The following is a 16,977-nucleotide window of genomic DNA, read 5'->3' as shown; positions in this document are numbered from 1 at the left end:
GTTCAAGTGCCCTGCCCGAAACAATCGAGGCGGGCTATGTGAAGATCAGGGTGAGGCCGTATATCCCAAATCCCCTCCGATGTATTAAGTGTCAAAAGTTTGGCCACAGTTCCCAGAACTGCCGTGGCCGACTAACCTGTGCCAAATGTAGCGACCATGAACATCCGTCCGAGTCATGCCAGAACACTCCACACTGTAAATTGTGAAGGGGAGCACCCCGCGTACTCGTGGTCCTGCCCACATTGGAAAAAAGAAAATTAAATTAAAAAATTCTGGGGTTTTACGTGCCAAAACCACTTTCTGATTATGAGGCACGCCGTAGTGGAGGACTCCCGAAATTTCGACCACCTGGGGTTCTTTAACGTGCACCTAAATCTAAGTACACGGGTGTTTTCGCATTTCGCCCCCATCGAAATGCGGCCGCCGTGGCCGGGATTCGATCCCGCGACCTCGTGCTCAGCAGCTCAACACCATAGCCGCTGAGCAACCACGGCGGGTAGAAAATGGAATAGTGGCACCCAAAACCAAAGAGAACATTTCGTTTAAGGACGCACGCAGGCGCGTATTCTTCTTACCGAAGAATAGCTTTTGCCGAAGTGGCGCGTCAGGGGGCAGCGTCACAACGGCCTCCGGCGGCTGTCCGGCCCACACCTAGTGAGCCGGCAGTGACGTCACCTGCCCCCTCGGTGGTTGCGGCTAGCGCTGCTCCGTTAACCGAGAAGGGGCCGTCGACCTCCGGGCTGGTGGCCTCAAGGGCCTCATCCTTTGAGAAGAGGCTTTCTCAACAAACAAATCGCTCACAAGAGCGGGTGTCCAGCGCTTCGCAGGAGGCGATGGACACGACACCAAGTGAAAGGGCGCCACTAGCACCTAAGTAGCGGCAAGAATCACTCGACCATTCCAAAAAAGAAAAACATCGCATTACAGGACCGGAAAAGAGTCCTGTACCCTAAATTCTCTTTCTAGACACAGCACTAACCTCGTTCCCGTTATGGATACCAAAATAATACAGTGGAACGTGAGAGGACTTCTTCACAATTTTGATGATGTTAAAGAACTCCTTCGCAAATTCACTCCAAAGGGGCTGTGTGTCCAAGAAACACACCTAAAAGTAACACAGACCAACTTTCTAAGGCAATATGCTACTTTCCGCAAAGACCGCAAAGATGCACTCGTCTCCTCAGGGGGGGGGGGGGAGGGGGAAGCCGTAATAGTCGATAAGGGCGTTGCATGTCAGCAAATCAAACTCCGAACTCTCCTTGAGGTAGTTGCAGTCCGAGCTGTGCTGTTTGGTAAGTTAATCACAGTTTGTTTGATATACCTCTCCCCCTCCTGTCAATTTTCTAAAGCAGAGTTTCAAAGCCTTATCGATGAACTTCCTCCACCATACATAGTCGTTGGTGATTTAAGCGCACATAGCCACCTGTGGGGCGACTCGCGTTCCGATGCGCGTGGGCGCCTCATAGAAATGTTTTTTTCTTCAGGTGCATGTTTATATAACAAAAATGAACCAACGTATTACAATGTTACACATAACACATACTCGGACATAGACTTGCATCGTTTCGAGTTCACTATTTCCTTACCTGGGGTGGTCTGTTCTCAAGAACCCCTATGGGAGTGACCACTTCCCAATTACATTAAACCTAACCAAACCAGATGCATGCTCGCCGAATTTCCCTCGATGGAACCTCGAATCAGCAAACTGGGAACTGTTTCGAGAAGTCACGTGTTTAGGATGGGACGACATTTCTGATTTTAATATAGACGATGCTGTGGCATACCTAACTGGTTTTATTATTGACGCTGCAACAAAATGCATTAAACAATTTAACGGACTGACAAAGAACCGTCGCATCCCATGGTGGAATCACGAATGTCGAAATGCACGCAAAAATCAAAACAAAGCTTGGGGATTGCTTCGTAATTCTCCAACAGCTGAAAACCTTATTAATTTCAAGCAAGTCAAATCTCAATGCAGGAGAATACGTCGACGTGTGAAGAGAGAGAGCTGGGAGCGGTAATTATCTAGAATAAATACTTACAAAGATGAGGCAAAAGTGTGGAATAGGGTGAATAAACCAAAAGGCCGAGAGACGAACCCCCTGCCCTTAGTTCGTACCCATGGAGATGGCCTGGAAGACCAGGCAGACTGTCTGGGGCAACACTTTGAGTATATCTCCAGTGCATCGCATTGCTAGCAGTCATTCCTGAAATTCAAAGAACGCGCAGAGTGACAGCGCCTTGATCGGTAATGTGCCCAAAGTGAGGATTACAACAGCCCGTTCAGTTCAGCTGAGCTCAAAACTTCTCTTGCTAGTTGCGACAGCTCAGCACCAGGTGGTGACCGTATCATTTATGAAATGATAAATACCTGCATCCTGAAACACAGAAAACACTCCTCTCACTTTTTAATGTCATGTGGGCCGCTGGGTATATTCCGTCTTCTTGGAAAGAAGCTGTAATAATACCCATACTCAAACAGGGTAAGGACCCGTCCTTACCTAATAGTTACAGGCCTATCGCTTTGACAAGCTGTTTCTGCAAGCTTTTTGAAAACATGATAAACCGGCGCCTAATCTATATCCTTGAGAGCAATAGACTACTAGATCCTTACCAATGTGGTTACAGAGAAGGCAGGTCGACCGCAGACCACCTTGTCCGCATTGAGTCAAATATAAGGGATGCCTTCATACACAAACAGTTTTTTCTCTGCGTATTTCTTGATTTGGAGAAAGCTTACGACACCACATGGCACTTCGGTATTATTCGAGACCTTTCCGCTATGGGTATCCGCGGGAGTATGCTAAGTATCATTGAAAGTGACCTTTCTAACCGCACATTTCGTGTTAGGGTGGACCATGCCTTGTCAAGGTCTTTCACTCAGGAAACTGGTGTTCCACAAGGTGGTGTGCTAAGCTGCACACTCTTTATTGTGAAAATGAATTCTTTGGGCATGGCAGTCCCACGAGCGATCTCACACTCTGTATATGTAGATGACGTTCAGCTTGGTTTTAAATCATGCAACTTAACTATCTGCGAACGACATGTCCAGCATGCCTTAAATAAAGTGGCAAAATGGGCTGACGAAAATGGTTTCCGGTTGACCCCACAGAAAAGTACCTGCGTTGTTTTCACGAGAAAGAGAGGAATAGTACCACCTCCTGCTATTGAGCTCTCTGGTAACAGATTACTTGTAAGCGCCGAGCACAAGTTTCTCAGCATCATACTGGATTCGAAACTGACATTTATCCCGCATATTAAATACTTGAAAGCTAAATCTATTGAACTTGTATAGGTGTCTTATCGGCTCACGTCTTGACTATGGCACTGTAATATATCAGTCCGCTACACCAAGTGCTTTAAAGATCTTGGATCCTGTCCATCATTTAGGAATCCGCCTCGCGACTGGAGCCTTCAGGACAAGCCCCGTACAAAGCCTTTATGAAGAAGCAAATGTATGGCCACTCCATTTTCTGAGAGCATATAGCACTTTTACATGTTTCCTCAAAGTAAATTCTAACCGCGAACACCCCTCTTATTCATGCATAAACGATATTCTTCAATACCCGACCTGCAGTGAGAAAACCGTTGTCTTTGCGCGCAAGGAACCTCAGTGAGGAAATGGGTGTTCCAGGTGCTTGAACATTGTCTTATGGCTCCAGCGAAACTGTTAGCGCCATGGCAGTGGCAGCTGATAGAGTGTGACACATCCTTTGTAGAGGTCACTAAACATGCGCCAGATACACATATCAAAATGCATTTCTTGGAGCTCCAGTAAAAGTACTCGTGTACAGAGTTCTACACAGACGCTTCTAAGGCGCATGCCGGGGTGTCCTGCGCAGCCCTAGGTCCATCCTTCTCGGAATCCGGTGTGCTGCACCCTGAAAGAAGTATATTTATGGCTGAGGTCCATGCACTGTTGTCGGCTGTGAAACATATCAGAAAATCAAATCTTCAAAAATAAATTATATTTACAGACTCCTTAAGCATCGTAAAAGCCTTGAAGTCACTCTGTAAACACAAAAACCCTGTACTTACTGAGCTCTGTTCCAGTCTCTGTAGAACGTATATGTCTAACCAGCATGTCATTATGTGCTGGGTACCTGGCCATAGAGGCATCGAGGGGAATGTACTAGCTGACGAAATGGCTACATCAGTCACCTCGCAAGCTATTGTTCCTACGGCTGCTGTCCCTGTCACAGATCTGAAGCCTTTCTTACGGACGAATCTGCAACGCTTGTGGGACATGGAAGCTACGAATAAGCTTCACTTGATTAAGCCAAAGTTAGGTTTCTGGCCCCCGAAAACGAAATCACGACGAACTGATGCCCTCTTCTGTCGACTCAGGATAGGACACACCTATGACACCCACAATCTTTTACTGAATGGAAATGAACCTCCAACGTATGGTAGATGTGGTGAGAGGCTGACCGTTCTCCACGTCCTCGTGGAGTGTCGGGAAGCCAAAGCTGAGAGAAAGAGTCATTTTCCCCTTGTATATCGTCAGCACACCCCTCTTCATCCAGCAATGTTTCTTGGTGAAGAACCGTTCTTTGACACCAAATCAGTTTTAATGTCTTGTACGATCTCAACTTGCCGGTTTTTAGCCCCAGATATTCATAGCACATCCTCTTTCTAGAGGATGCCGCTGTGATGGTAGTCTAGCATAGCATATGCCTACAGGCCCTTGCATCCCAAGGACTCTGTAAGGCAGTAGTGCTCATTGGAAAAAGCATATCTGTGAGATATATCACTAAATCATCATTACTTCACAATGTGTATTTCGTGTTCATTGTACAGCCCATTAACCATCGGCATAATTTTATCTTGTATAGGTTTTATGCATTTTAGACCGACTGTTTTTAGGCCCCTTTACAGCCACCGTAAGATATGCCCTTCGTTATTCATACCTCCACTGCGAACGCATTACCACCGGCCTGGCGCTCTTTGGCCACATTTGGCCCTTGCGCCACAAAACACCACATTCATCAAGTACGAATTACAGCCCTTTATCTAAGTCCAAAAACAAGAAAGGGGCTGGCAGATGGAATGGCACACTGTGGTATAAACTTTTTTAAAACAGGGTTGAAGTACCTCAGACAGGCTGGCCAACGTTTCGATAGGTGGACCTATCTTCGTCTAAGAAATTGAAGCACTATACATCAAAATAAGAAGTCAGCAGAACTATATATGTACCTTTGCAAACTGACAAGAACTCTTTGCCCAACCACCACTGCGATGGGTGCAAAAATAATAATATACGAAAGTAACAGTTCCGCAAGCATTTATTATGTATCAGACGCGATTTTTTTCCTCATCAGAGCTGGAAAATACGCATGAACAATGTACAATTTAATGACTTGTAAGACAACAAAATAGAAATTACAATGATAATAAAGTGCGCTCATATAAAAAGTAAGCCATAATTGCAATTACTCGTGCGCACAAAGTTTATAGGGAAGAAAGTTGTGGCAGGAGCATGGTATGAAAACCGACGAGTTATCATCCTGACGCTGGCCAGGCAATCACAGGCCGACCTTTGGTGAGAAATTGCCTGGGCATCTTCACTATGGACGAACATCGTTTTTCATATACTTATAGAGCGTATCATTGCAATAATATGCAAAGTTCAAGAAGTACCATGAAGAATCGCAACTGTCTCGTAATATGTAGCTGCTTGACTAAAACAAAGAACGGGGAAAAAAGACATTGTGTAGAGTACCGGTTGATTTTTCTCACACTGGGGATTTACGCATATGGATCAAATATGCAATATGGCCTGATTCGAATTAAGTTCCATTGTCACATGGACTCTATTGATATGCCGAGTTGAAACACGACAGATATATTCATCTGGCTGAAAATCTTTGCAGCACTCCCCACCCTCTACCAGACCAAGCTTCAGGTGGAGGAGAGCTTGCAGTGTCTCATTCGACATATCGTTTCTCAAATCATTCTTTGTCAACGAAACCTGGCTGAACACGCGTTGGGCGGGTGCGTTCGAAACAAGCCGTGCAAGTAGGCCTAAAGGTGCATGCGGAGGATGTGCAATCATGGACCAGACGCACGATACCGTCATGACTCTGCATAAATTTCATATTTGGGGATTTTTAACTATTTTCTTCGTGAAAATTGCAACAACACATTTCTTTCTTTTTCTTATTTTTCATGCACAACCGTTAACCAGCTTGTCAATATAGTTCGTACTATAGCAAGCGACGAATTTCGCCTCGCTTAACCCGAGATATCAATAAGGCTAATATATGTTAATTCTGACGCGAAACTTTCGAAACCTGTCAATCAATAATCAAATTTCCTAGTAGATGGGCGAGTTGTTTGTGCATGTTCATGTCTAAGAAACCGAGCACGAATGGAACACGAAGGCAAGTGAGAAGAAACAAGAAAAAAGCTCTCCAGTATTACATTGGCCCCGTTTTATGCCTCAGCATTCTTTTGCAAACACCCCAGGGCCCGTCACGCGAAAAGTGTAATGGCTTGCGTCTGCACAAAAATGCGCAATTTGCGAATCTAAGGCGTTCAGTAGTTATAATAGTGTAAACGTAGATTATTGGTAGCTTGATAAGCGATCAGGGACAATTCAAAGCAAAGAAATTCATCTGAAAGAAGACCCATAGGGTTACATAGGGCTCCACAGAAAATACATAGTGGTGCTTTTGGTAGGGGTGGGCAAACTGTAGTTTCCGGGCCGGAAAACTTGAAATTTGGAGGGGGGCCAACTTGAAATTTTGAGGAGGGCCTTCTTAAATTTGGAGATGGGCCAACTTGAAATTTGCAGTGGAATAAGTGAAACTTTGGGTAGACCAACCTAAACTTGGAGGTGGGTCAACCTGAAATGTGGGGGTGGGTCAAAATAATATTTGGGGTGGATCAACTTGAAATGTGTGGGTGGGCCAACGTAAATTCGGGAGTGAGCCAACTTATATTTCACGGTGGGCCAACTTACATTTCAGGGCGGGCCAACTAGAAATTTGAGGGTGTGCAAACTTAAATTTGGAGGAGGGGCCAAGGTAAGTTTGAAGGTGGGCCAACTTAAGATTTTCGGGTGCGCCAACTGAAATTTGGGGTTGGGCTAAATTCAAATTTTGGTTTCGGCCAACTCGAAATTAAGTGGTGGCCCAACTGGAATTTCGAGTTGGGTCAACCTAAATATGGGTGGTTTGCTACTTGAAATTTGGTGGTGACCAACCTGAAATTTGGCGGTCGGCCAACTGAAATTTGCAGATAAGCTGATGCATACTTAGACAACTCCAGAGCAGTTTCCGCAATTTTTTTTTCAATTTATGCACGATAGACAGTGCATGTGCTTTCAAGCATTCATTAGTTAAGAAGTTCATGCTAGGTGTACAATTGCGTTGCACTGCTGAAGTATTTTCTTTAGTTATCATTATTTTCATAAACAGTGCAAAATAGTCTACCTAGATAACTTGAGAAATTATGTGGGTTAAATAAAGTGGTATGTCGTGACCCTGCCGTCATGGTTGGCTCCAAGCACAATGCACACGACCGCAATGTGTTATCTGAACTGTTCAGCGTAAAATAAATCAACGTGCTTCAGTGCGATAAGAAACATAATGACACTCCAAGGGAATTTTACAGCGCTGCCATAGAGAAAGGATTTAACAAGAGCGGACACTGCCATAGAGCCTAGCGGCCGAATTGACTGCAGCGCACCAAGCCGCCGACATTATTACCTGAACCAACCTTCGATTTCGGTTCTGGTTGAGCGCGTTTTCAACGCTAGCGGGAACCCGTTGAACCGGCTGCGCTGATAAGCGCTGCATTTCTTTGTTGTTGTTGTTGTTGTTGTTGATGCTTCTAATGCTCACCCGCGCGCGGTCTTAGTGCGCAATAGTTGCACTGTCAAGTAGAAATGATTGCAACGATCTCTACAAACCTCCTTTGAATATGTGCCTCGTGCAATTTCACGAAGACGCATAACGCCTTGTGAAATGAAGAAATGTTTATTTTACCCTATATAAATGCTCGTTCCGGGCTTTTTGTTCATTCATCCAACGTTGTGGAACGACGTAAGCAGAAGCAGTTCGCGTACGAAGCTCCACCGGGCGACGTCAGCTGAAAAAAAAAGTTAAATTACAAGCATATGCCATTTTGGTTTTACCACCTTTTAGGAATAATGTGTGCAAAGGCGAAACGCGCGAAAGTGGTGAATGGGCGGCATTACAAACAAGAGCAATTTGCTTTTACACACATGGCATAGAAAATATCCGACTCATTTCAAACAGTGCCGTACATACCACGAAAACATGCGATCTGCAAGCATTCCCCCATTCACGGGCCTTGTATGCTGCACTTTAAGAACACAATGAAATGGGCGACTGCGCGTTTCAAAAAGAACATGGCTTCAACCCACACGATAGTACGCTACGTATACACAGAGAAATCCACAACCCAGGCTCTCAAACAGGCGATGTTGGACGCTCGCAAAATTCCTTCTACTCGCAGTCAAGACAGATTCTTTGGTGAAAAGCCTGTTTTCAGTCGCTCGGAAGACAGAATTTTTGTGTTACAAATCCCTGGCGTTTGAGCTCTGTGGGGTTATCTTTTGCACGTTCTGGCAGCGCAAGCAACACACCCCCGTGTTGTCACTCTTGGCAATCGTTCATCGCATTTTCGACAAGCGTGAGTACCGAAAGAACGCATATTTTGTGGCGGGGCCATAATGAAGTGTCGCAAACTTGTCCCATTGAGACTCGGTACATGCCAAACTAATTTCATAACCACGGCTGAGCTGGTTATTGTTGCCTCACGACAGGCGCTGCGAGTGTGCCTCAAAATTATTCCAAATGATAAAGAAATTAATTGCAATTACGTTGAGGGTCAAAGAAAGCGTCATGAACTTGTCAAAGTAAGATTCAATACACGCGAAAAAAACAGCCTCACGTAGCCGGGCTATTTTCCTCTGCATCGCAACACCAGGCGCAGCGACCGCAAGCAAAAACTACGGAAATTAGTAACAACAATGTGGGATTCACAGAAAGCGTCGCAAACATCTCCCAGTACCGAGACATTAACTCAAATCAACTGCGCCAGGACGGTTGAGCTGTTTTTCGCTAACTGTGTCACAAGTGCAGAAGGAACGCAGGAATATGCCGGGAGCCTACGAAACCAGGCTAAATCCAAAAAAAAAGAGAAACAGGAAGACGGGTCGCGAACGCTCACATGAGCAGCCGGCCTCGCTCGCTTCGGCGGCGTGTCTGACGCATGACGCTTGCATCTGGTGCGTCATTGGCCTGCCTCTAGGTATGGCAAGAAAAGTAAGTTGTAAAGTATGACTTAACTTATACGCACATATTTTTAGTTTTGCCGGAAAAGAATAGAAATCTGTTAACTTCACTTCAAATAACTTCTTTTCGACTCTCGCTGCAAGAAACGGCTGTCATTATTACTAGCGTGACGTACTTCCGGTTGCCAGTTTTCGCCGAGTGTCCCCTCTTGTTGAAATCCATTCTCTATGCTGCAGCTTTTAGGCGCCCGTTCCTGCGTTGAGCGTCGGCGCAACCGAGTGAACGAGCATAGCGAAGGATGACGAAGCGAACGCTGAGCGCAGCGCGGAATGAAAGACGGTGATAGCGAAAAGAACGCGAGGAGGAAAGCGCAGGAGGAGGGTGCAGCGGTGTCATGAGGCGGAATGTGTAGATCCACGCAAAGGGGGCTCTGCGACGACTACCGCTAGGAGATCGTGCCAGAGTAGCGTGCCGACGTCTGTTCACCGATGTCATGCGGCGAGCGCGTCCACCGATACCATATGTGGAAACAAAGCACTGCATGAGCGAAAGTCTGTCTGCGGCGGCTGCTGTAAATCGCGCCCACGCGTCACCCACGCTCTGCCTCTCGCGATCTCCCGCTATTAGCGGGGCAGTCGCGCTACACTTCGCCTCGTTTGCATTGTGCCGCACGACACGGGCTCACGCATAGAGCTGCGCTCAAATTTCGCAGTAAGGAGCATGTAATCGTCGGCGAGATTTTTATTATGGGATTGGTTTCTTTATTGGTATAATCCAATTTTCGATCGATCGAAGGAAACGCATTCTCTGCGATTCATCCGTAACCAATTTCAATGTATTGGCGGCAAGGATCTATAATACAGGAAAGCCGAGAGCAGTTTCCTTGAGTAAGTGAGCCCGTGACGCTTAGCAACACACGCGTGCAGTTTTCCCCATCACATACGACGCCGCAGCGATAGAGCCATGCGCACGGGGAGAGATCTAGCAAGCAAGTGTTCGCACGCGGAATTTCACGCAACGCCAAACCCCATCTGCGTCAGCTCGAGTCCATTCCACGCAATAATGTCCAGGAGGCAGCTGATATGCAGTGCCGAAGCATCCGCTTAAAAGGCGGATGTTGGCGGGAACAGATGAAGCGGGGGAGAGTTGATGATGTTGAGAAAGGTGAACCGTGGGCAGATGCGTCGTCGACGATTGCCCGAGTGTTTTGTCAAGTGAGTCGGTTTGGAATCGATGTGATGTAGGGGAAGATACAAAGAGACAGACAGACAGACAAAGGGCCGCGACCACTTGGTACTAGGCAGTGCGTAGTGCACAGATGAACATGGGCAGCCCAAGGAGTATGTTTAAGATGAGACATCGAAAGGTCAGTTGCTTGGCGTAGCGCTTGACTCGCGGTTGCCATGAGCCGCTCGCGCTTCCACGTCTCCATAGTATTTGTGCTGTAACGCACTGGCATTTTCCCCGCTCAGTAACACTAACTGTAAACAGCAAACGCAATAATAGGTGCTCAAATGCATGGACCACGTGCAGGGTGGCTCTACTAAGTGCGCTGACGTCGATGATGCTCGCCACGAGCTTGGTTACGTCATGCCTGGAAGCTGCATTCGACTTCGTGCGGCAGATCTGGCAAGTGGTGCCGTGGAGCATCCTCTTGTTCATCGGGGCCACCCAAGTCTCGTCGAAGCTACTGCAGGTATACGCACGCACGCGCCCACGCACGCACGCACGCACACACGCACACACACACACACGCGCACACACACACACGCACGCACAACACACACACGCACACACACATGCGCGCGCGCGCACAGACAGACAGACAGATGCCACGCATTCCCCTTAAGTATTTCTTGTTCATTAATGTGGTTTGTTGAAACCAACGTTTCCTTCGTGTATAGCTGGCTGCTGATCTCTTGAAACTGTATTGCTGATAGTTAACCGCTGGCATAGCGCTAGCAACACACAGGGAGAAGTACTACAAACAATGCAGGATGCCACAATCTCGGCCGTAAGGTGCCCACCACTTGCACTATTTGTCCCGTAATTGCGCCACCGAGCCACAAGCGGCGGCGGCCACTACGCCAGTGTCGGCGACCCATTACGACGCATTCTTCTATCTGGTAGAAGCGCCGCCGTGTCGTCGCTTTGTGGCTCTTTCTGGTCTTTTTGACGCTTTTTCTCACAATTTATAGCTCGAGCAGTCTCCCGGTTACAACTCCGACGCCCGCAAGGTGTGAATTAAAGAGTACTCCTTACAAGTAGATAACCGTGCTAATTGTTAAGGGGCATATGATTGCTGCATAGCGTGATCACAATCAAGGGCGTAAAGAACGGACGAAGTTTACGCAAGGATTCGTAAGTCTATGCCAGTTAAGCTCCCGAGCCTCTCCACCGATCTTGTGCTCTGCTTTTAAAGGCGAAGATTTTTCTTTGCAAGCCTTTCCTGGTTTTTGTGACCAAGAGTGCTGCTGCGTAGCTGTCCTCTAGACGGGTAGGCCAACCAATCACAGAGCAGGAAGCGCGCCACTGCACCAGTCGGTGGCGCAGACCGTGCGGAGCACAAAAAAAAGAACCGGAAGGCTTGCCTTCGTACGTCCGCTGCAGCTTGAATAAAGCCTTACGTGTCAATTTTTACGGACATTCCATAAACACAAACTCGTGTTTCGGCTCTTTATGCACGCACACTAAGCTGTGCTGTATATAGGTGCCAACTCGTTGCATTTGCTGCATTTTTTAACAGCTTTTAAGTGGTAATGCCAACATTGTAAGCTGCATGCTAACCTCGCCGTGGCAGCTTGGTTGTATGGCGCTGCACCATTTTGCACCTTGTCTAGGTGGGGAAGTTAACCTGTAGAACATCTCTTAAGTTTACTGTCGGCTTTAGTCTATCACTCACATGCTCGTCCGCAATCTTCAGAAATAATAACTGTAATACAAAATAATAATACATTGCACTCGTAGCAGGCAGCCCACTTCCTGCATGCTGCGCGAGGCCTGGAAGATATAAATAAGATGGCCTTTTATTTCCTTTTGGGGAGCATGCGAAAAAGAAGAAAGCCTTTGAGCTAATGGTCAAACTAATGGAGGCTCATTCTCATCTCTGATTGTCGGATGTGTAAGGAATTTCAATGGAATTCCAATTTCAATGGTGTAGAGAATTTCAACGTAAGGAATTTCAACCTCTTCAGGTCTACGATATCCCACACGAGGTCTTCAAGCTGGTGTCCACTTCCTTTTGGGAGGAGTGCACCGCGGTCGAGGCGCAAATCATGCTGGCCATCGCCAGCTCGGTGATGGCCGAAACCGCGGGCAAGCGGGCGCTCGTCCAAGTCATGGCGCCAGTCGTGGTGAACATCGTGAGTAGAATGCAGCGATCACGAGACCATCATCTACACGTCTGGGCACACCCGGCGACGAGCACGGGTTAAGCGGAGTCTGCCTCAGGGGTCATGCGGCAGCGCACGATTTGTGAAATCAGGGCTGAATTATAGCTGCATGCATCGTTAAACCTGATATAGATTGATCTAGCCACAGATTTCCCTACGCCACCGCAGCCGCAAGGGATGCCGGTGTAGTAGCAGTCCCAGCGGACCGAAGGGCAACTATAGGAGTATATTGTTCGAATATGGAGGCTAGCTGATGGAGTCGTCTAGACTTGTTCTTTCTGGCGTCAAAAGGGTTTCTGACTTTGCAAAATGATTATCTAAATTAAATTTTGCCTTAAAAATGACATGATTTGCAGTCGGTACTGGTACTGTTCGCATTATTTGTGCGTTGACAAAAATAGCATTGCTTCAAAATTTAGGCCAATCGAGAAAAATGAAGTGTAACGTGAACAAAGCCACAAAAAAGTCTGAAGGCATAAGCATGAAAAGCAGACAAATTTTCGTCTAGTATCTATCATTTCCATACAAGCTGAATGATCTCAGCTCTAAAGTTACCTCTAGTAATTTTAGACAATGAGCAAAACGTGAACAAGGGGAATGCAGGAGGCAACATTTCGACAAGTGGACTTGTCTTCTTCAAGGTGACATATGCTTTCCTCGCAACAGTATATATAGGTGGGGTTCTTCTAAAGGGGAGATAGCTGCCTTGGCGTGTTTTCTACACCATGAACCAAGAGCGCCAAGCGACCAGCTCTTCCGAGGCCCATGTTCTAAACGGGCATGCAAAGGGCCTTCGGCCAATTCACCGCTCTGTTTCGATCGATCATTTACCTACCGCAACGTCATTTTCCGGCGAGCAGAAGACGCAATCGGTGACGGAGAACGCCGCCGCGCGTTCCTCAACAACAACGAAGACGCCCGAGGTGGATACCGCGGGAGTGGCCGCCGATCCCATCGTCGCCAATTTTCCCTCCCAACAGCGAGAGGTGGACACTCCGACCGGGGAAGGATGGAGGAAGATGCTGCCCCGAACATATACGACGACAAAACTGACGATGACACAGGTGGCTGTTGGAAGACAGTCATACATAAGCGACGCATCCGTCAAACACGCGCTAAGACGCAACCCTCCAAGAAGATCTTGGGCATTCCGGACACCTCGCAGCCTACTGTACGCAGGCGCATTCGGAATCGGAACCTGCATCAACTTCCTTTGCACGATGAAAAGATAATTCTGCGGCCTCACTGAGGACTTTGTCTCAATAAGCGGACGCGCCCAGAACTCGCCAGTGCTCTGTGGAGTGCTGCCGGCTTGACTGCCGGGGATCGTCAGGACATCATATTCCGACTGCGACCTCAGCAGAACTTGGCAATCATCAGCACACCCCCGTCACACGTAGCCGACGCATTGTACAAGGTGAGGGAGCTGAACCTTGGCCAGCGGGTCTATCCCATTACGACATATTTTGCGGCCCCAGACAACTCATGCAAGGGATTTGTCCGGGCCTTTTGCCCGGTACACCACCTTCCAAGCTAGTGGATGAGCTTGTGGCTCCTGGAACTCAAATACTTCAAGCACGAATGATAGGTCAAACCAACGTTGCGTTGGTAACATTTGAAGGACTTAATGTGCCTCGCTACGTGCGTTTCTATGGTGCAGAACTCCGCTGCTACCCCCATCGACCCCGCCAACTGGTTTGCAAGATATGTCACAAGCTCGGCCATTGGGCTTATTACTGTCCTACGCCGCACGTGGTCATTTGCGCGACGTGCGGAACTGACAACCACACCCCGTCACATCCCTGCACCCCACACTGCAGATCCCGTGACGGGACCCACCCTACAGCGGATCTAAACTGCCCGCAGCGTGCTGGGCAGACATTGAACAAGGCTTGTGTGCGGAAAGCTCTCGAGAAAGAGCAGCGTGAACTCCAACCCTCCAGTGACCCGACCACTACCACAGACACGGCGGAGACCCTAAGGTCGCGCGTCCCAACGAAGGAGACCAGAAAAGTCCGGTCGGAGACCCGTTCGAGATCCCGTCGCAAGTTCAAGTCTCGGTCCCGATCCCACGAGGCATCGGTGCGCCTCCCAGAGAAGTGCCCGCGTTCCCCATCTTCCCAAGAACCCTACAAGAAGACCCTGCGGACCAACGCCCCAGCCAAGGTGACCCTGGTCCCTTCAGGGGTGCAGTGGACCCCGGAGAAGAAAACAGCAATGGAGGCGCCTCGGGAGGTAGGTCGCGCGGAGGGTCCCCCACAGCTTGCTCCGTCCCGTAAATCCCTCCCTACCCCTTCCCATATTACCAATTCGTTACCAACTCCAGATCCTGTAATTGAAATAGCCCCCCTACGTCGTGACAGGAGGCGCGCTGATGGAGGCGCGCTGTGAGCGCCTGCAAAAACAAATGGATGCGCTGGTGGCAGACATGAGCACTAGTATGCAAGCGGCTCTGGACAGGATAGAACGCCAAATGGAGGCCCTTCAAATAGGGATCACGGAGCAAGTGAAATCATGTATAGAGTGCACTTTCGCACACTTGCAAGTTCCTGAGCTTAGCGGTAACAACGAAAGCGCGCTTTCCGACCAAGGCTCTCGGCCGCAACCTTCAAATGTGGGCACCCGGCGCCCGCATCCCTATGCACGACCACCTGCTTCCTCTCGCGATGATGATGGCGCCGCGTAACGCGGAGCAACGAGTGGTGTGGCAGTGGAATTGCTGGGGATTCCGCCGAAAACGAGGTTCCCTAAAGCAGTATATCGGCACATCCACGAACCCTCCCGATATCATCCTCTTACAGGAAGTCAATTGCACCCCTTCTTTATCCGGCTACAGCACGCTCTCGGGTGTCCCTCCTCTTGTGGGAGCCTTAGTTTCAAAGCATGTTACACGTCGCTTGCATACCACTAACATTGACATTCCGCACCAAATACTGGAAATAGTTACGCAAGGTAAACGCAGCGAGAGTCTGTTTATACTCAATGCATACAGTTCCCCCCGTTCGCAAACGCACTGTTTTCAGCACCTACTAACAGAATCTGGTAGGTTTGGACGGGCTTGTGTGGTGGCCGGCGACTTTAACGCTCCGCATACTGTATGGGGTTACGTTAAAGAGCAGGCTAAAGGGACCCGCTTATGGAATGCCATCTGTAACATGAGATACACACTGCTTACCGACCCAGAGCACCCTACTCGGATGGGCAACAGCGTATCTCGTGACACCAGCCCTGACCTTACCTTCGTGCGCAATACTGGCCCAGTCGTTGCTCACGGGCCTTTAGAGGAGCACCTTGGTAGTGACCACTACATTGTAGCGACCACCTTGTCATTACGGGGTGCGTGCAGGCCCGAGCGAAATGTGCGTATAACGGATTGGGCGAAATTCAGGGAACGTCACCAGGACTCACCTGAGCGCCAAGGGTACGAACGCTGGCTTGACTCTCTCGTACCAGATCTAGAGGCCACCACGAGCACACTGCGCACCACAGACGAAACACCAGACATAGATCCGCATCTACTTCATCTTTGGAACGCCCACAGAGGGTTTACACGACGATGGAAACAACGACCCCTCAACCGCAAACTTAGGAAGCGTATAGATCAAATTACACAGGAATCTCAGGAGTATGCAGAGATCCTTACGAGGAATAACTGGCGAGGATTTTGCAATCGCCTTTGAGGCACATTGAGCACAGCAAAAACGTGCTCGATTCTTCGCTGACTCACAGATCCCATCACAACAAAAGGAAAAACATTTAAACAGCTGCAGATCCTAATGCACGAGTACAGGGACGACGTCTCGACACTCCTCAGAGAGCTAGAGAAGCATTTCATACCCACAAGCCCGCCGCCGAAGTACCCTGACTATCCTTATGTAGGTGAGGCGAACAAATTGCTCGATGCAGACATCACATCTGACGAGGTGCGGGTGGTCCTACAAGACCTACGCCGCAACAAAGCACCGGGAGCCAACCCCATCCGATTCGCCACCCTTCGTAACCTCAGTGACGCGGATATTAACCACCTCACGCATATCTTCAATGATTGCTGGCGCAACGGCATGCTTCCCCAAGCATGGCGACAAGCCGACATCACACTGATCCCCAAACCGGGCAAGCCTGCTAAGGTTGAAAACTTACGACCCATCTCCCTAACATCCTGCATTGGTAAGCCCATGGAGCATGTACTCTTGCGGCGTCTGCAGCCCTTCCTCGAAGAAAAATCATTCTTTTCTAACTCTCAATTCGGATATCGGGCTCATCGGACTGCCAAAGATGTGTTTTTACAATTGCGGGAGGAAGTCATAGGACCTCCG

General features: G+C 48.4%; 1 protein-coding gene across 4 annotated transcripts in view; it reads left to right on the top strand.

Moving 5' to 3' along the window:
* The window catches only part of LOC135916415 (uncharacterized), an 88,502-nt gene that overhangs the window by 53,265 nt on the left and 18,260 nt on the right, over positions 1-16,977 (top strand). For all 4 annotated transcript variants that reach the window (XM_070528841.1, XM_065449760.2, XM_065449758.2 and 1 more), the window contains 2 exons: positions 10,803-10,965; positions 12,464-12,631. In XM_070528841.1, coding sequence (XP_070384942.1) covers positions 10,803-10,965; positions 12,464-12,631 — 331 coding nt within the window. The remainder of the gene's footprint in view (positions 1-10,802; positions 10,966-12,463; positions 12,632-16,977) is intronic.

Source organism: Dermacentor albipictus, unplaced genomic scaffold (assembly GCF_038994185.2).
Source record: "Dermacentor albipictus isolate Rhodes 1998 colony unplaced genomic scaffold, USDA_Dalb.pri_finalv2 scaffold_15, whole genome shotgun sequence".
NCBI lineage: Eukaryota > Metazoa > Arthropoda > Arachnida > Ixodida > Ixodidae > Dermacentor > Dermacentor albipictus.
Note: the sequence above shows the minus strand (reverse complement) of the source record. Positions and strands in the feature narration are given on the sequence as shown.